Below are 21,721 nucleotides of genomic sequence, written 5' to 3' on the forward strand. Positions count from 1 at the left end.
CTTGTTACTCACCTCTTCCCAGAAAACTCTATTTAGCATACTCACTAAACTAACTTATATTTATGCTTTAATACTCAGCTCAGGATCTGCTCCAAGAAGCCTTACCTGATTCCTGCAATCTGGTTTAGCTGCTCTTCTTTTGCACTTCCCCAACGCCCTCTCCTTACCTCTGTCATACTACCCACCACACTGTATAGCAATTGTCTACTCGCATGGCTCCTCTACTAGACAGTGAATTACTTCAAGGCAGTGATAGGCATATGTGGGGACAGAGTCCCAGAGAGCAGTTTCCAGGCTCTCGGCCTCACGTGGAAAGGTGCTGGCTCGGGTAGTAGATGACCGTCAGCTGTAACTAGTTGGCCATCAGTTGTAACCAATTAGCCATTGGCCACCGATATAAGTGCTGTGGCTACGTTGGTGGGTGGGGTGGCAGAGAAGCTGACCTCAGATTGCAGATCATGTGGCTCCTGCTTCCTGTGTCTCCAACCCAGCCACCAGTGAGAGTATAGTGGTATGATTCCCCTATCTATGGCTCCGTGGGTGTTCCTTTTTGGCCTCACCATATCCTGCGTTTTTATGCAGGGAGCAGGAGCTGAGACCCTGCATGACAGCATAGTGTCTTATTCTACATTCCCCATCCCTTAGTATAATACTTGACATATTTGTTAAATGAATTTAAGAAGCTCCCTGTTACCTTAGTCACTTCATTTAATCTTCAACAAGTTTCTGCAGTCTCCTTTCTTCTTCCCCAGTCTGTACTTTCTTCTTAATCCTTGACCATTTATCCCTAGCCACTTTTGTTCCATTTTCAACTTGTCATGCTCTTCCTGTTTCTTCAGAGCCTATGACCAACCAACCACTGTGTGTGTGCGTGTGTGTGTCCATCCCCATTAATGAATGAAATCGTAAGGTATCACTAAGTTTGTGAATATCATTGTAGTATATAATTCCTCCCATGGAATAAAATGGAATTGAATAAAAATAATTTAAGATATAATTGAAAAGGTAAGTAACCTTTGGATCTTAAATGAAAATTACTAAATAAATGATATAGCAAGTAAACCAAAACAAAAAAACTGAGATGCAAATTCTAGGCAGTCATCTGGTTTACCCACTACCTTAGTGGTGACTATTGCACACTAACTTCACAGAAGCAATCAGTTCAGATTTATGCTTTAGTTAAATCACTATATAGTGTGAGCTGTCAAAGTTGCTCATAAAAGTTGAAGTTATACAAATATTAAATCTGAGAATGCCAAGTTTACAGTATTACATGTATATGCTAGGCTTGGTGATACCCTGTTTCCCTGAAAATAAGACCTAGCCAGACAATCAGCTCTAATGCATCTTTTGGAGCAAAAATTAATATAAGACCCAGTCATTATATTAATTATATTATATTAATTATATTATATTATATTATATTATATTATATTATATTATATTATAGACCCGGTCTTATATTATAGTAAAATAAAACCAGGTCTTATATTAATTTTTGTTCCAAAAGACCCATTAGAGCTGATTATCCTGCTAGGTCTTATTTTCGGGGAAACATGGTATATTAATGCAATGTAAGTTATGTTTTTTTGCCCTCAAAAAGTATACCAGTGTTTTCCTTTATTCAAAGGACTCATGAAATTCCACCTCCTTTAAGAAACCCTGATTGGAAGAGGTAATGAATGAGTGCTCTCTTTACAGATACATTTTAAAATTATTAAAGTTCAAAAATTTTCATTGATCGTGGTTGCATCAAGTTAGTTTAATCTGAGGAATAGTTTATATTTTTGCAACGTTGAGTCTCCCTATCCAGGAACATGATATTTCTCTATCAGGTCTTCTGTGGCCTTCAGTAAAATTTTATGGCTTTTCATATAGATCTATACATTTATGGTTAGGCTTATTCCTAGATATTTTAAATTTTGTTGTTATTTAAACGTACTTTTCTCGTCTTTTTTCTAACCGGTTATTGTAAGTATCTAGAAATGCTATTTAGTTGTAAATTTATATTTTAACTAAGCCCCTTACTGAGATCTTGTTATTTCTAACAATTTCTAGAGTCATAGAATAATTTAAGACTGGTAGGGACTGTAGAAATTATGTTGTCCAACCTTCTCATGTACAGATGAGAAGACTGAGACTCAGAGTAGTCTTAACAGGGTTGAGTTAAAATCTTAGATCTCATGAATCTCTAGTCATTACGTTTTACAAAATACAGAACTGTAAAGAGGTGAGGAAATGAAACTGAGACAACGGATTGCTAAGGTGGGACCTCTCAAATCTGTATCTTGATGTGGTCATACCAGTCCAAGGTTTACAAACTCAGAAATTCAGTTTATAGCTGGTCCTAGGAGGACCTGGTCCCAGGGTATCAATTCACTCTTTTCTTTCTGGAAAAAATAATTTTGCAACAAGACAGTTAATTTATAAGTTTACCATGGAAAATCTAATACCATTCAGGGCATTGCCTTCTAGTGGCCAGCTCTACCCAGGACACCAAGATAGAGATCCCAGAATTACAGCAAAAAGAATGAGATGTTTTAACGTGGCATTTACATTAAGATATGGTATTCTGAAAGTCTGTTGAACTGTTCTGTTCTAGTGATATTTCTTTCCAAATAACTGATAGGCATTATAATCAAAGAAACTTTTTCCCAAGCAGTGTTTCAGTATTTCCTGTTCTAAAACTCATTCCTTCATTCTCTTATGACCAACATGTTAGTTTTAAAGAGTAGAGCTTCTCTTAGATTAGTTCTGTTTTAACTTCATGCCTTCCTTTCTAGAGAGGAACCCTAAGCCCCATGCTGAGATTTATTTAGGCTGTACTTTAATCTTATCAGCACATTTATAAGCCATCTCTTAAGCAGATTACTTCAGGAAATATTTCCATAGACGGTTAAACGTTAATGTTGATTTTTGTTAACTGCCATTCAAGGGCATGGGTGGGTGTCATGCAGGGTCTCTGGTCCCGCTCCCCGCACAAGAACGCAGGATATGGTGAGGCCAAAAAGGAACAACAACTGAGCCATAGATAAGGGAGTCATACCACTATATTCTCGATGGCGGCTGGTCGAGATACAAAAGCCAACATCTGCCAGTACCCCAACAAGGGGTTTTCCTGCACCCTTGTCTCGCTGTCAGCCAGGCGAGACACAGGAAGTAGGATCAACACGATCCGCAATCCGCCATCCACGCTTGCTAACCGCACTTGCTAGCTGCAATCTGCTCTTCCTAGCATAGCCACGGCAGTTGTATTAGTGGTTAATGACTAACTGGTTACAGCTGATGACCAACTGGTTACAGCTGATGACCCGAGCCAGCACCTTTCTACATGAGGTGGAGAGCCTAGAAACTGCTCTCTGGGACTCCATCCCTACAGTGGGTATGTTTAAAATCTGTTTTTCAGATTCCACTATATATGCTCTTTTCGGGTCTGTATCTTCTCTATCAAGCACCAAACAGCTTCTTGAAAGCAGCCATAAAACTGTCCACTAAACATGACTCAGAAGAAGTCCATTAGTATTTACTGAAATTCAGGGAGTGCAGGATTCTCTGTTAATTGGAGTTTCTGAGGAGGTAAGAATGAATAATTGTGCCCACCTGCTCCGTCTATTGTCAGAACTGCAATGAGCAGAACTGTTAGCATTGGGCTAGCACATGATTTGGATTTGTGAGACCGGAATTAAAATATGTAGCATAAATGTCAATAAGATTATTGGAAGTCTCTGAGAGATAAATAGCAGAACTAAAATCCCTAAAAAGGTTTGAGGTTGGATAAGATCGGAGTGGAGTGCATTTAAGACTTCAGGCAAGCAGCAGAGCTAAGATGCCCTAGATCTATGATGACAAACAAGTAAAGTGCTCATAATTTATTTTATTGGCTGCTGCTCATATAGTAGGTGGGTGGATCAGCCAGATTTTAGGGCTCAGGACCCTGGGGCACAGCACATAGTGCAGTGACCGTATTATTCCATAAAGGAAGGTGATAATGGCTGGAGGGTACTATATAAAAGTAGCACACTCAAAGGCCCGCTAATAGCTCACCAGCTGCAAAGAGATAAGAAAGGAACTTCGATGGTTCCTACTGTTGGCTCTTGCTTGCCTTCAGGGCTTATAGCAGTGAGGAGAAATTTAATAAATAAAGGGAATTTATAAATTGAGCTGTCTGAAAATGTAGAGGGCATCTTGAGAGACCGTGATTTCTTCTTCACTGGAAGTATTTAAGCAAGGCGGTCAGGATTGCTAAACACAGGGAATGACTGCTCTGGCTGGGAGGATGAACTGGATACCTCGCAGTGCCTTTCCAATTGTGAAAGGCTGTAATTTCCAGAACGAGAGTGACCCTGAGAGGCCATCCAAGATCTAGGATGGCTCCCAGCCCAGACATTCCTAATGGGAGTAAATGCCAATTCTGAAAGTGATTCTTTTCACTTGGGCTTTGTCTAATTGAATTCATCCTGGTCCCTCTGTGACTCCTTTCGACCCAGTAAAACTCCATATGATGTGAGAAAACCACTACACAAGTCCAGTTGGCACTGTGATCCAGGGATGTTCCCAGTTTAGTTCAAACCTAGAGTTTCCTGGGGACATATGGGGACAGGGAGCCTCATACTAGAGTAACTTAACCTCCCACAGTTTGTTGACCTGGTAATATTAGAAATGTTCTGCCTTCTGCCATGAAGTAGAGTAGTGGAGCGTAGGCCACCAGCAGAGAAGTGACATGTGGGGCCCAGAATATCCCTCACAGTTGAGGATTTTGGATTATGTTAGTCACAGATGCTCCCTACTTTATCGTTGCCACATTTGTATCTAATGAAGTCAGGCAGCTAAGGGGAGTGTATCTTTGGATTGATTTTAACAGAGATGTACAGATCCCAGAGCTGATTTTAAACATCAGCAGATAAAGTGTTTGTATTCTTTATAACAATTGTCTTGATGAAGTTCTCAGCAAGAGACATCTTGTGACATCTGGTATTTTTCAGAGAGGTTTTCCTTGGGTTGATATTCTTAATAAACTTACCTACTGCTGGTCTTTATTCTTTTTTCAAGTTCATATTTTTCACCAATCCCCTACTTAGAAGCCAGACCTTATGCGAGGGCTTTGGAGGACCCAGAAATTGATTAGACATGGTCATGCTTAGCCATCTTTTAGAGGAAAAATTAATTGAAAAAATAATTACAACACAAGGAAGAAAAAATTATTAATTTTAGGAGAATAATACCAACTAAGTGGTATGGGAATTGGGAGGGGCAAAGATTATTTCTGGATGAGGGGAGCAGAAAAACTTCATTGAGAAGTTCACAGGTTTGAGCTGGCCTTTGTAAGACGGCCTTTGAAGGATTTTGAAAGACACAGAGCAGGACATTACCCTTAGAAGGAACAGTGTGAGCAGTGGTATAGATGCAGGAAAGCGTGGGCCATATATGGGACTTGTACATAGGCCAATTTGAATAACCATAAATAGTGAAAGAGAACGACGAAAGAATAGTTCGAGTTCAAATTAGAGCATCTTGAATGTGTAGGTGATAATAGCTAAACTTCACTCAGTAACCCGTGGGAAACCATTGAAAGTTGTTGAGCTGGTAAAAAACCATGATAAGTATTCTGCTGTAGGGCAGCAGTAGATAGTTTATAAAAGTTGGAAGCAAATAACAGGATATTGAATCCAGGAGGAAAGTATAAAGAATCTGAGATGATATTAGTGGGATTAGAAAAGAGGTAATGGCTTTAAGAGACCCTCAGGTGGAATATATAGGAGCTATCGGGTTATCAGGAGGAGCTGAAGGTGAATCTTAGATTTCATGAACAAGTTACAGAATAGTAAGGCAGAGGAGCAGATATGCTTAAAATCAGGGAAGGTGAGAAATGTCATTTTGGAACATGTTTGTCTTGAGATGCCATTGAGAACCTAAGAAGAAATGTCCAACAGTATGAGTTTGGGACTACAGATAGTTTTAGGAGCTGTGGCTAGAGCTACAGTGAGAGGATATGATGCCATAACTCAGGGAGAGTGTGGGGACAGAGCCAGGAGAGCAGTTTCCAGGCTCTCGGCCTCACGTGGAAAGGTGCTCACTCAGGTAGTAAATGGCCATCAACTGTGATTGGATGGCCATCAGCTGTGGCTAGTTGGCCATCAGTTGTAAACAGTGAGCCATTGGCCACTAATATAACTGCCGTGGCTACGCTAGCATCAAATAGGGGGCTGGCAAGATGGTGGCTGAGCTAGCAAGAGCGGATTGCAGTTAGCACGGTGGACTGCAGTTAGCAGGGCAGATTGCAGCTAACAAGTGGGGTTGGTTGGTTGGCAGAAAAGCGGACGGCAGGTTGCAGATTGTGTGGATCCTGTTTCCTGTGTCTCCAGCCCAGCTGCCAGCGAGACTATAGTGGCATGACTACCCTGTCTATGGCTCTTTGGGTGTTCCTTTTTGGCCTCACCATATCTGCGTTCTTGTGTGGGGAGCGGGATCAGAGGCCCCGCATGACACCCTGCATGACAGAAAGCATACATAGAAAACAGGGATGAGAACAGTGCTTTGGGGGAAGAACACCATTATGTACAAGGCTCTATAGAAAATGCTTGATATACTTTATTTTATGTAATCCTTGCAATCAAGGTGAAGTGATTATCTTCAGGTGAGAAATAAAGAATCTGAAGTTCAGAGTGATTATCTCATTAGTTCAAGGTCACACATTTGATAAATGTTGGCTCCAGGGTTTAAATTTAGGCCAGCCTAATTTTGACAGTAGTGGGAGAAAAACCAGAAAAATGAATTGTCATGAAAACAAAGGAGGAGATTAAATATCTTAACGAACTGTGGATGACCATGGGAATAGAAAAAACTGAGGTGAGGAGGTGAAATGTCTTCAGATGGTCCCAATAGTTCCATCTTTTGTTGGGAATTTGTGCCAAGACCACATAAATGCCAGGGTTAGGTACATTGAGAGAGACTATTTAAGAACTTTGAACTGTGTTTGACCTTGCTGGAGGTTGAGTTCCATCTACAAATGTATGTTTTAACTTAAATAAGCACTTAATCCAAAAGCATCCAGACCATTTTCCAACTTTGTTTATAGCAGAAAAATCTACTTTTTCTATTTAAAATATAGGAAAGTCCCAGATAAAAGCAGCATGATTCAAGTTGAGAGAGAGGAAGTACCCTCCGCTTCCTCTTCCTTGCTCCCCTCTACCTCTAATCCTAATCTCAGTATTTCAGGTTCCTGAGAAACCTCCCTGCTCTACATAACACCGTTTGAAAACCTCTGCTTTACATTATATTTTTTAGAATGAGAGAGGGAAGTGATAGGTACTGCCATTTATTATAGATGAGAAAAGCTATAACACTGAAGGAGTCATTTTCTATAGATACTGTCAACTGAAAATAATATCCACTAGGTATTTCATCACCAAAAAGAATTTATTCAGGAAAAAGAAAAAAAAAGGTTGCAATCCAGCGCATGCAGACATGGCAAGCAATATGCACATTATGGTTTGTGTGTTAAGATGGAGGGGTATTTAAGGAAGGGAAAAAGGAAATTAGAACCATAGAGTTTTATTATAAAGTTAGAACCATAGAATCCTTCCTGTAGGGTTCTCAACATGAACTTCTGTAATCCCTAGCTCCTTCCACCTGATTATGTTTCCTTCAAGTTCCACTTCATCTTTATTAGTACAAATAATTTAGGAATCCAGCTGAGAACAGAAGTTTTGAAACTCCCCATCAGTGTTTCTATTATCTCACCGTTGCCCCAGTTTTAAAACAAATAACGTTTACTTAAAAAAGAACATAACATTCTTTTGCAGGTGGCTTTCCAATTTTCCCAGCATCATTTATTGAAGAGACTTCTTCTCCATTGTATTTTTGGCTTCTTTGTAGAAAATTATCTGCCCATATATATGTGGGTTTATTTCAGGGCTCTCAGTTTTGTTTCATTGGTCTGTGTGTCTGTTTTTCTGCCAATTCCATGTTGTTTTGATTATTTTCTCTTTGTAGTATAAATTGAAATTAGGGAGTATGATATCTCTGTTCTTGTTCATTTTTCTCAAGACTGCTTTGGCTAGTCAAGGTCTTTTGTGATTCCATAAATATCTGATCATTTTTTTGTTCTGTTTCTTTTTATAAAATGCCATTGGGATTTTGATGAGGATTGTATTAAATCTGTATATTGCTTTGGGTAATATGGCCATTTTAACAATGTTGATGCTTCTAATCCATGAACACAAGATATCTTTCCATTTCTTTGTGTCTTCCTCAATTTCTTTTAATAATGTCTTATAGTTTTCAGTGTAGGTCCTTCACATTCTTTGTTAATTTTATTTCTAGGTATTTTATTCTCTTTGTGGCAACTGCAAAATAAATTTTTTTTTCATTTTTCTGAAATTTTATTGTTAGTATATAAGAACACAATAAATTTTTGTATGTTGATTTTTGTATCCTGCAACTTTACTGTATTTGTTTATTGTTTCTAATAGTTTTTTGGTAGAGTCTTTAGAGTTGTAGGGAAGATGTTGAAGAAAGTTTGCCTTCATTGGTTGGTGTGAGCTTTTGTCTATTAGCTTTTATCTGTTCCTGTATGTGAGGTGATTTCTGTGCTGTGATTAGGGGTTGAGTAAATTCCCCCTTTGGTCACATTCTCCCGAGCAGGGGAGAAATGAGATGAGGTCACTTTTCTGCCTTTTCTATCTGTACTGTGATCAGGGGTTGAGTCAATTCCCCCTTTGGTCTCATTCTCCCGAGCAGGAGAGACGTGAGATGAAGCTGTTGTTCTGTCTGTGCTGTGAGGTGATGGTTAGCTTAGGGTTAAAAGAATTCTAATCAGGGATTGAGAAAATTCCCTCTTTGTTATGTCTGTTTCACTCACATTAGCAGATGTGAAGAAAGCTAAGTTATATCAGGACGACATGACAGGCACGTTGCCAGGTTTTGGAAGACCTTGGGCTGATGGTCCCAAGCAGGAACAGTAGATATTGCTTGTCCATATGAATTAGCCCTTCAGCCGGATAAGTAATATTTTTTTATTATTGACTGCCGGACCCTTCCAGAACTGGCTATTCCCATAGGGGGAGGCAGGAACAAGGAGCCTGGCTCTAAGGTACATTTTTGGGAAAGGTATATATATATATATAAAATATAATATATATAATAATATGAATACATAAAGTAATGTATATATAATATATAATTGTATAATAATATTACTATAATGTTATTATAATAATTATATATTATATATTATAATATTATAATAATATTATAATAATAATATTGTTATAATAATATTATAATAATATATATATTATAATAATATATATATATATATATAAATATGACCAACCTCAGTTGAGTGAGATGAGATTTTTGCAGTAGGAGAGAGAGATTCTTTGGTAATTCATCATCATTCCGGCATTCTTGGAAACTTGAAAACCTCATTGGGAGACACTCCAGTTCCCAACCGCAGACCTGGTGAGCTCCCAGCCATGGCTTCCAGTGCTGGAGGCTAGACGTCCTATGAGGTTTGGCTGGTTCCTGACCTTCCCAGAGTTATTTCCCACGGTTCGGTGAGCTTCTTTGGCATATCAGCGTTATTAATGTGTGCATAGTTTAATCTTAACTGCATTTTACTTCTTGTTATTGCACAATCTTGTGATTGTATTCTTTGATTGCCTTAATTCCTTTGACTTTTACTACTGTATACTGCTAACTGGATTGAGTGAAGATTGCTAAATAAATTGATTTAGATATTGCTAAATAAATAATCAACTAGCCCCTCTCTAGTGTGCTCCTCCTCCTTCTTTTGCCCGCTCGTCATTATAAGGGTTTTCTATATAAAGAATCGTGTCATCTGCAAAAAGTGACAGTTTGACTTCTTCATTCCCAATTTGGGTGCCTTTTATTTCTTTCTCTTGCCTGATTTCTCTGGTTAGGGCTTCTGACACTATATTGAATAACAGTGGTGAGAGGGGGCATCCCTGTCTTGTTCCTGATCATGGAGGAAAAGCTTTCAATTTTTCACTATTAAGTATAATATTACCTGAGGGTTTGTCATATATGGCCTTTATTATGTTGAGGTACTTCCCTTCTATACCCATTTTATTAAGTTTTTTAATCATAAATGGATGTTGTATCTTGTCAAATGCTTTTTCTGCATTTATTCTACACTGCTGCCTGTCACCATATACTAAAATTAACTCAAAATGAATCAAAGACCTAAATATAAGATCTGAAACAATAAATTGCATAGAAGAAAGCATAGATACTAAACTTATAGATCTTGGGTTCAGAAAGGATTTTATGAATTTGACCTCAAAGGCAAAGGAAGTAAAAGCTAAAACAAATGAATGGGACTATATCAAACTAAAAACCTTCTGCACAGCAAAAGAAACCATCAACAAAACAAAGAGGCAGCCAACTGAATGGGGTAAGATATTTGCAAACAACACCTCTGATACGGGACTAATATCCAAAATATATAAGGAACTCATACAATTCAACAACAAAAATATCCAATTAAAAAATGGGCAGAGGACCTGAACAGACACTTCTCCCAAGAAGACATACAGACAACCAACAGATATGTGAAAAAATGCTCAACTTCACTAGCTGTTAGGGAAATGCAAATCAAAACCACAATGAGATACCACCTCACCCCTGTCAATGGCTATTATCAACAAGATAAGTAATAACATGTGTTGGAGAGGTTGTGGAGAGAAAGGAACCTTTATACACTGCTGATGGGAATATTAATAAACTGGTACAGCCACTGTGGAAAACAATATGGAGGTTCCTCAAAAAATTAAGAATAAAATTACCATATGACCCTGCCATCCCTCTTCTGGGTATCTACCCCAAAAATCTGAAAACAACCATAAAGATACTGTGTTTCCCCAAAAATAAGACCTAGCCGGACCATCAGCTCTAATGCGTCTTTTGGAGCAAAAATTAATATAAGACCTGGTCTTATTTTAATATGATATAAGACTAGGTATAATATGATATGATATATGATATGATATGATATATAATGCCGGGTATAATATAATACCGGGTCTTATATTAATTTTTGCTCCAAAAGACGCATTGGAGCTGATGGTCCGGCTAGGTCCTATTTTGGGGGAAACATGGTATATATACTCCTATGTTTAGTGCAGCATTATTCATGGTGTCCAAGTCATGGAAACAACCAAAGTGTCCTTTGATACATAATTAGATAAAGAAGATGTGGTACATATATACAGTGGAATATTACTCAGCCATAAGAAAAAATGAAATACTGCCATTTGCGACAACATGGATGGATCTTGAGATTATCACACTAAGCGAAATAAGTCAAACAGAAAAAGTCAAGAACCATATGATATCACTCATATGTGGGATATAAAACTGAAAGCAACAAACAAACAAACACTCATAGACATAGACAACAGTTTAGTGGTTACCAGAGGGTAAGGGAGGAGGGGTTGTGATAGATGAGGGTAAATGGGGTCAAATATATGGTGATGGAAGAACTAACTCTGGGTGGTGAACCCACAATGTGATACTATATAGATGATGTATTATAGAATTGTACACTTGAAATCTATATAATTTTACTAACCAATGTCACCTCAATAAATTTAAAAAAGAGAACATAACACTTGATTTCTAAGTTTCCATTCAACAGTCATTTGTTAACTACCTATGTGTACAAAACAGTTAAAACTAGCTTAGTACACATTGACTCATTTTTATAAACTAAAAGAAATGAAAACTAAACCATCCCCCAAAGCATCAGAATTATATCACCTAATAAGGAACTTACTTTGTGAAACTGCAAAATTACAAGCTCCGGAAGGAGATTGTGGATTCCAAAATTTGTTCAGACCCAATTTAAAGTTCTAGGCAGAAAAGGGGTTTGCCTTATAGACTGAGCAGATACTTCCTGAAGTAGACTGTGAGTTTGAAAATAGAAGCAGTAGCTAAAAAACTAGCGTTTTGCAGGTTCCTTTCTACTCCATTTTATGTTTGAAGTTTATTTTATATTCATCTTCAACTGTTTGCTTTAAACCACTGGAAACCAAATCTAAATTAATCTAAAGTTTATTATGGGTCTGTGAATCACCTTTGGAAGAAGCAGGTTGTAAATGAGGGTTTTGAGACACACTTCTTTTTCCCTATGTAGAGGACACAGAAGGAAGAAATCCACAACAAAGGAATTGGCAAAGTTCCCAAAAGCCAGGAATCAGAAGTAGGAAGCTGCAGGAGATCTCATCATCTAAATGTCGTCATAGATTAGGAGGTGTTTCAACATTTTCACCCCTCCTGGAGTTTTGAAGTTCCTATGTTTACCAGATCTTTATTTTCCTGTCAGAAAGAAGTTATGGTTGAAATAAGGAGGGGATAAGGCTGGAACTGTAACTTGCATACACACACACACACACACACACACACACACACACACATGCTTCTGTTGCACTAAAAAAAATAACTTTTGTTAGATTTGCTGAGATTCATGTGGTGGGAATTGGGGTGGAGGAACCTTGATTTCTGGAGTAATTCTGGGGATTTGTGCATTGGGTATAATAGCTAACTCTGAGAAACCTTAATGAAGTAGACTGGAAGCTTTCATGATTTTACACAACAGTTTTGGGAAAATGTAGTTCTGTTTAGTCAGGGGATGGTGTGTATACATCTGCTTCTGTGTGAGATCCTCAAAAGCATTCAAGTCAACCAGGAGTTTGTTCCTTTGTTGGTGAAGAACTCCAGTCTCTGAAGACAGATTTGTTCATTGAGAACTGATATTCTAGTACTAAGGCATTGGACTATGCTGGTACCACAAATATGTCATTGCTAGACTTTGTGTTTGTTATAGTTTCTGTAGTTTTCAGACGAGCTAAATATAAACTTAGACTTCCTCTAAAACTTTGTACTTAGTAAATTTATCAGTTGTTTTGTGTATCTGTGTGTGTTTGGGGGGGGATGCAAAATAGTGGCAACACAGAATCACAGCTGTAGCTTGGGGGACTTGAAGTTGGTTTGCAACGTGATGCCAATTGTGAGACTATAGATTAATACATCAGTAGATCAATACTCCATCCCCAACCCCAATTTTCATTAAAATCGTCTTCATTTCTGTGTTATTTGGTTCAGTCCAAGGTTGAGGCAGTTTGGAGATTATCAGCTCAAGGTGGGACCTGTTAGTTCTACCTTTACATTCTGATTTGTAAATGAAAGAGCTTAGTTCCTACAACCATGTTGTATAGAGGCTGGTGCTATTATTTGACTTCTCTTTTTGGTGCCTCTTTTATCACTCTACTGTTTTTCAACCTTATTTTTAAAATGTGATGACCCTTCCCCCAAATATTTAGTAATTACATCGGGAAAAATGGTAAGTTTACAATGGAGAGTTCTGGCAATACCATCTTAGCCAAGTGATCTACGTATGACAGCATGTATCGGTCCCCTGATGTGATGCACTGAGAAGGGCCCATCAGACAACTCAATTTAAGGCACATTCTACGAAATAACTGGCCAGGGCCCTTCAGAAATGTCAAGATCACGAAAAACAAGGAAAGAATAAGAAATAGTCACAGGTTGGAGGAAACATACAACTAATGCAATGTGGGATCCTAAAACGAAATAAATACATAAACAATTTATGTACTTCAGTTAATGGTATTATACCAAGGTTAATTTCTTAGTTTGTTAATTTTTCTATGGTTATGTAAGATGTTAGCATAAAAGTAAGGTGGATGAAGGGTGTTTGGAAATTCCCTAAGCTATTTTTGCAAATCTTCTGAAAATTTTAAATTATCTCAAAATAAAACATATTTTAAAATGTAGTGAACCAAATTAGACTATTCCTTTTCTGAGTGAGACAGGAAGAGTATTTACTACAGCCGGTATATTCATTTTAATTTTCAGTTCTTTTGTTATTATATATTAAATAGATACAAAGTTTATAACGTGTAAATTATGAAGAGGAACAATGCTTTTCTCCATCCCATCCTTCCCCTCTCCCTCTCCCTCTCCCTAACCTCTATCCTAAATTTTGTATTTTGGATTCCCTTCTCTTGATAGGTTTATCTTGAATGTATGTATCCTTAACGATATTGTCTTGCATGATCTTTAACATAATTCCATTCCATTATGTAAATGGAATAATACTGTATGTATTCTTTTGCAATTTGTTTTTTCCCTAAATATTATATTCCTGAGATTTAACAATGTTAATGTATTTAACTGTAGTTGACTCATTATAGCTTTACACTGCATAATCATACCACAAGTTCTTTCTGTACTCACCATTGGTAGCCATTTGGTTGGTTTCCAATTTTGCTGTCATGATCAGTGCCACTGCACACATCCTGTGTATAACACATTATGAGAGTTTCCTTAGGATATACTCGTATACCTAAAAATGTACTTGCTGGCTTATAGGGTAGATGCTCCATCAACTTAACTAGAAAGGCCAAATTGTTTTCCAAAGTGGTTGTCAAATTTTTAATACTACCAACAGCATGTAAATGTTCCAGTGGTTCCACTTTTCTTTCTAACACAATATTATTAGACTTTAAGTTTTTACCAATCTGGTGGATGGTATATTAAAATTTTAAAACATCGCCATTTATTGACTGTTTTGTATCAAGCACAGCGGTAGACATTTTTGTACCTTATTTAATTTAATCTTCTCACAGCTCTTCTTCTCAGCCCCATAATGAAAACTAATGCTGTACTTAGTTTATAATATATAATTACCCCTAAGCCTCTCTCTTGACAAATTTATTCTTTAGTGGGTCTTTTGCTATACTATACCTGCCTAATTTATTTCCTGTTTTCTTAAGAAAGAAATCATTCTCATTTTAGAAGAAATTTGAGACATGAAGTAGTTAATAATAACTTTCCCCAAATTACATTGCCATTAATTAGTAGCAGTCTTTGAAATAAAACCCAGTTCTCTGGCTCCTCATCCTTTTTTTTTTTTTTTTTTTTTTTTTGCTGCATCTCTTCCTTTTTCCTCCCACATCCCTTTTCTTCCTCCCCTCCCTCACGTTATTCCATTCGTCCTGAGTTTAGCAGCTTCAGTGTGCTTTCCAGTTGACTGCTGTGTGCTGTGATGTGTGTGCAGAGTGCCACCAGATTGGGTGTGCATCTCGTTCCAGCTAAACTGTCATTCCCTGGGACCCTGGCTGGCTAAGTGCCTATAACCACTTCTCATCCCAAGCTGTGCTGCTTGCATGGATTTGGCCAGACTACCCTCTCAAAGCAGCCTAATGGCCCTGCAGGGGCTGGAGAGAATCCAGAACTTCAGGACATCCCAGCCTTGGCTCTCCTTTCTCGGCAGCAGTAGGAACCCCAAGCCTACTGTGGGGGTGTAGGAAACTCAGAGTAGGACTAGGTGCCCAGAGAGTGGTGATATTAGAATTGCTAACACTGGGTAGGAAAGCACAGGTTCTATTGACAGAAAAAACAGAAACCTTAGGTTGGGGTACAAAACTTACAGCCAGTGAGCACAAATGAATTTTGTTTTGCCTGCACAATATTTAATTTCCTTTTTGTATTTGGATACTTTTATAGGAGGCGCGTGCACTCACCAATTTGTCACAGTACCAGGCATTTCATTTCCTACTGTTTCACAGCGAACTGCTATTAATTCCCTGGCTCCTAAAGTTATTTGATGCAACTGTATCCCTAATGAGATCACTTGGGACTCACTGAGGGCAGAACTGGAAGCTGCATTTTCATTCCAGAGTGATCACAGTTGTCCAGGTTATTTTTGTGAACATGGCAGTTAACATCCCTTGGCTGGGAACACCCTTTTACTTAGACTTTACACTTCCCTCAAGACTGTGAATTTTTCTCCCATCTAATCTTGTTTTGGATAGTTAAGATGAAAATGCCTATAACATTTACTAGTCTTGGCTTATGCACACTTAGTGACTTAGGAGACCTGAAAGAAATCGATTAACTAAAATAAATATACTTTATTGGCCTTTTCTGAACTGGGATAAGGATAGAGAGAAAGAAGGGAAGAAAGAAGGGTTTTTCTGTGTAGCAAACTCATGGGGTTTGATAAAGTATAACTTTTAAAATGAACAGATGTCAAAGATTTTATTAAACTCATTAATGAGGAAGTAAGATGTTAAAACCAAGTAAAAATTTAGGAGCTAAGTATTTATATGCAATTTAATAAAGAAATGTAAAGATAAAATTTCTGAATTATACACAAAACTATTAAAGTCCTAAAGTGCGTAAGTCATAACCTTTGGAGTTATCTTTTCCACCAGACATAAAATATTTGAATCTCTACTGGATAAATATCTACAAGTTAACCTCTGCCCTGTAACAGAATTACAGAATAGTCCAACCAGTAGAAAACTAATCAAAGGTGTAAACCCAGAACTGCACTAAAACATCACCCAGCAATGTCTTTTGCCTGTTTCCAAATTTCAGATAATTTTCTGACAGATTATAGACATCAGTGCAGACTTGGTTGCCAGGAAGTAGAATCTATTTCCCAAGCTTTAAAACTATGACTTTATGATGAAGACATAGGAAATGAATTCTAACATTTAGCATATGTATCTTAAAGATAATTTTCAATTTCAGAGATTAAATGTATTAAGAATATATTTAAGTGAAATAGTATCAGCATGAGAAATTCTTATTCTGAATCTTTTTATTTCCTTTACAGGAATTCCATTGAATTACAGTTAGTACTACTCTGCCATGTCTGTATTTGAAAGCAAAAGTGAGGAGAGACAAAATGAAGGTAGGTGAACTCAGTAAGAGATATCTAAGTCTGTATGTCATTATTACTGCTTCTAAAAAGTGTGTGTGTGTGTGTGTGTGTGCACCATATGACAGAGAAACAGACTGGCCAATCCACCAATCAAACCACCAGTCTACCAAACAACTGACTAAGAAAGGAAATATACTTTGCAGAAGTAAATACTTCGTACTTAACAAGTCCAAGCTCCACTGTTTAGTCATCTGAGAATTCTAATTTGGGGAGTTACAATCTCTCATCTTTTGTACTTTTATTTGGAAATTCACCAGGAAAGCATATGTTCCTTTTTCCTCTCCCGGTCCTTCACAAATGCCTCCTGCTAAAAAGAAGTGGCCAATGTGAAAAGAAGTTGCCAATGTAGCCTTTTTGTGGCCAGAGCAAATGGATCTGGCTGTGGTTTAGGGAGCATTTCCATACCGCTTCCATGCTTTCCTTCAGTGACTCAAAGTACTAAAGGGAGTTGGGGTAATCACGCCCTTCCCTTTCACAATGAAACGGCCTGACATAAAAAAAAATTTTTTTGACTTAAATTTTGAAAAAGCAAGCCAGAATTTAGTTCTATATTTAGGCTTCCTTTTGAGGAATGGAGAAGGTGCGGGGAATGAAATAAGGTCACCGATTTAAAGCCACACTCTACCTTCTTTACTTTGTGCAGTTGTTTGATTCCTGGAGGAAGCCCAGTCTAAGGGCACAGCCTCTAGTTTCAGAAAGAAATCCATTTCAAGGGCACAGGAAGAGTAAGTCAGGGAACTCCCAACCAAGGGAAAGCCAGGGAGTTATCTCTTATTCTCATAACTGCTAAAGGAGAGAGGACTGAGGAAAACAAACTAACTGACCAGTTTCTCCTGCATTTTCTTAGGAACAGAACAGTATATGGAGAACAGAATACTTTAGGGAGTAGTAAGTTCAAGGCAAACAAAAACTGCAGTAATCATCATAAAGACTGATTCATTTATTCAACAAATATTTATTGATCACCAAATGAATGCCAGTGACTGCTACATGCTGGCAATACAGTGGCAACAAAAACCAGACAGAATCCCTGCTCTTAATGGAGATTATGGTTTAGTGAGGGACCGCCTTTAGTAAGTAATAGCACATTAATAGCACAGAGAAATATCAAATTATATCTACAATAAGTGCTATGAAGAAAAGTCATATGGGAGGCATAGTGGTTAAGAACATGGATCCTGGAGCCATACTTTCTTGGTTGGAATCCTAGCTGCACCACTTACTGTTATCTTGGGCAGATCTCTTAATTTCTCTATGCTATAGTTTCTCATCTATGAAATGAGGCTAATAATAGTGCTACCTCATACGAATGTTGTGAGGATTAAATGAGGTAGAATTTTTAAGCACTTAGAATAGTATCTGGCACATGGTAAACACTAGGTAAGTGTTTGTGTGAAAAAAATAATCTGTGTGAGCTTGATGCTTTCACTCAGGAAGATAATTAAGAGTATGAACGTTTATAAATGTGGGTCATCTAAAAACTCAAAAGTTTTACCAATGAGAAATAATTGAAGCCAGTTTCCCAGGCCTAACTCCCTTTAAATAGGCTAGGCCTACCTGCTGCAGTAGAGTTATTGCTGTACTGTTTTGAGCAGTGAGCAATTAATACTGGTCCATCCAAGATGTTGGCCTTTTTGTATGAGTTGACAGAATAACAGTGGTAAACAAAGTAATTTGGCAGGTACTTCTGCCTTTTTTTAAGCTATTAGCCTATTCTGGGTGGAAAACTTAGAATGCATAGAGTGAATATTGACTGGTGCTAGTATCTTCTTTACCCTCTCCTTTCTATTTTTCACCACTTTCATAGTTTAGGTTTTCATCATTTCAAGTGTTGACTATTGCAGCAATCTTTTAATTCTTTATGTCTGCAATCTGTTCCTCTGTAAGTATATCATATTAATCTTTATGAAATTCTAGTTTTGTCACATTTTTCCCTGCTCAAAATCTTTCTGAGATTCCTTGTCAGCTACCAGATAAAATTTAAGGCCTAACATTAAAGGCCTAACTTTATAGTTTCGTTTCCTGCCTCTTTTAGGCTCTTCCTACCTAGTATACTATCATACAACTCGTTTAGTCTCAGTGCCAAACCTTTCATTAAGTTCTTCCTGCCTGGATACCTGCCCCCTGCATCTATAATGAACCTATATTCATCTTTTAGGTTTAGTGCAAGTCCTTCTCCGTGAAGCCTTCTCCAACAATTCTAGTCACCAACCCTCTCATTCCCACCATTACCTTTCTTTCATGAATTCCAATAGTGCTTGGTTTCTATAGTTTTTTTAAATAATGGTCTTACTGCAATGTAATTCACATGCTATAAAATTCACCCTTTTAAAGCATATTTCAGTGATTTTTTAGTGTAGTCACCAAATTATGCAAAATTAATTTAATTTTAGAACATTTTCACCAAAAAGAAACCCCATATCCATTAAGCAATCACCACTAATTCCCTCCTTCCCTGGCCCCTAACCACCACTAATCTACTTTCTATTTCTGTGGATTTGCTTATTCTGGACATGACATAAATGGAATCATACAACATGTGGTCATTTTTTTTTTAGTTTCCGATGTACACAAAAACGTAATGACTAGACATTTACACCCCTCACAAAGTGATTACCCCAACACGCGAACTACCCATCTTACACCATATATAGCTATTACAATACTGTTGACTATATTCCCTGTACTGTACTCTACATCCTGTGAATAAATAAATACACATACATACACATACACACACACACTTTTCCTTTCTTAAAATGTATACACATTTTAAGAAAGGAAAACTATTAAAATTGTAATACTCAATATATACCAATAACAAAAGATGAATACAAGTCACATTTGACTTCTGCAATTACAAGAGGTGCTCAAAGTGGTTGCAATCAGTGCCCAGACACTTCTGATTATGGCAAACTACTGCTTGAGCACACTTGTACACAATTTTTGGCACCCCTCCCAGTGTGTGTGTGTGTGTTTTACTATAGTTGACATTCAATACTATTTTATATTAGTTTCAGGTGCACAGTGCAGTGGTTAGGAATTTATATAATTTGAGAAGTGATCCCCCTGATAAGCCTAGTACCCATCTGACACCCTACATAGTTTTTACAACATTTTGACTATATTCCCCATACTGAATGTTACATCCCGGTAACTGTTTGGTGTCCAATTTGTACTTCCTAATCCCTTCACCTTTCTCACCCATCCCCCCCACAACATGTGGTCTTTTGTGACTGGCTTCTTTCACTTAATGTTTCCAGGGTTCATCTATGGTGCAGCCTGTATCAGTACTTCATCCCTTTTTATGGCTGAATAACACTCCATTGTATGGACCACAATTTGTCTATCAGTTGACAGACATTTGGGTTGTTTCTACTTTTGGGCTATTATGAACAATGCTGCTATAACATTCATGTACAAGTTTTTGTATGGATATATGATTTCAATTCTTTTGAGTCTCTAAAATTCAGTTTTAAATCGTATTTATATCCTGCCTTGAACTGTTGCTTTACTGATTTGCATATATAGTATATGGTTCTACTAAATTATCTGCCTAGCACAGGCCTGCAAAACTCCCTGTTCTGGAGAGTTTGCAAGCCTGTCCCATTTATTATACTTCTTCTTTCCCTCTCCTTTACCATCCATACACATCTACAAATAATCACCATTGCCATCATCACCACCACCACAACACAATAAAAATTAACAAATACTGATAGATAGTGAAATAATACTAGGTAGTAAATTCAAATGGATGAGATACACTTGTATATTGACATGGAAAAATCTCAAACACATAGTATAAGGAAAAAAACAACTTGCAGAGCAACACACATAGTAGGATCTCATTTGTTAAAAAAACACCCGTACACCAGTGTTTGTATATATCTATATGTTTGTATGTAAATACCCTGAAAAGGAAGGGACCCAAGGGATATGCACCAATCTGTTTAGCAGTTGTTTCCTTGGGAAAGGGAGTGGAAGGTATGGAAAAGGAAACTTCACATTTTTTCTCTATATATTTCTGATTTGGGATCTTACACAGTTAAAATATATTTATGTACTATTTTGGGTGATTTGAAAAATTAATAAAGAAAAAAGTGTAAGTGTAAGGGGGGGTGGTAGATGAGGGTAAACGGGGTCAAATATATGGTGATGGAAGGAGAACTGACTCTGGGTGAACACACAATGTGATCTATAGATGATGTATTACAGAATTGTACACCTGAAATCTATGTAACTTTACTAACCATTGTCACCCCAGTAAATTTTAATTAAAAAAAAAAAAGAAAAAAGTGTCATCACAAAGGGAAAATAACTAATTTGGAGAAACTAAAAGGAGAGGACAGGAACAGGAAAAAGGAAGAAAAGAAATAGCAGGAAGGAGGGCATAGATATTGTGGCATGTAGAGCAGAAAGTTCATCAGAGCCTTAGTAGTAGAATTCTATACAATACCACATTTAAAGAAACACAAAAATAGACATCTGTGTTGTACAACTCTGTGAACATACTAAAAACCATTGAATTATACATTTTATTTTAAGTAAGTGAATTGTATGGTATGTGTATTATATTTCAATAAAGTTATTTAGCATAAAGCAGATAGCTAAAATTTTTAGAGTTTGTTTATAGAATAGTGTTTCTTTTAAAAATTTAAACCAACAATTGAACTAACTCATAGGGACTTTTCCTAATTTCAGTAACAGAGGCAGGGTTGTCAGATAAAATACATGATTCCCAGTTAAATTTGAATTTCAGTAAACAATGAATAATTTTTTAGTATAAGTATGTCCCATGTAATATTTGGGACATAGTATGTTTTTGTATTTTTATTTGCTATATCTGGCAACCCTAAACAAAGGGGATTAAGTTTTGAATGTCTTACAGTTAAATTGCTTCTTTAGCATCAACAGGATTTACTTTAAGATCCAGTTTTGTAT

General features: G+C 37.2%; 1 protein-coding gene across 1 annotated transcript in view; it reads left to right on the plus strand.

Moving 5' to 3' along the window:
• The first annotated feature begins 3,059 nt into the window (after positions 1-3,059).
• LOC117031537 (phospholipid-transporting ATPase FetA-like) overlaps positions 3,060-21,721 on the plus strand; it is an 82,752-nt gene continuing 64,090 nt past the window's right edge. Inside the window, exon 1 of the mRNA XM_033122028.1 lies at positions 3,060-3,159. Within this exon, the coding sequence (XP_032977919.1) occupies positions 3,060-3,159 (100 nt within the window). The remainder of the gene's footprint in view (positions 3,160-21,721) is intronic.

This window comes from Rhinolophus ferrumequinum, chromosome 12, assembly GCF_004115265.2.
Source record: "Rhinolophus ferrumequinum isolate MPI-CBG mRhiFer1 chromosome 12, mRhiFer1_v1.p, whole genome shotgun sequence".
Lineage (NCBI taxonomy): Eukaryota > Metazoa > Chordata > Mammalia > Chiroptera > Rhinolophidae > Rhinolophus > Rhinolophus ferrumequinum.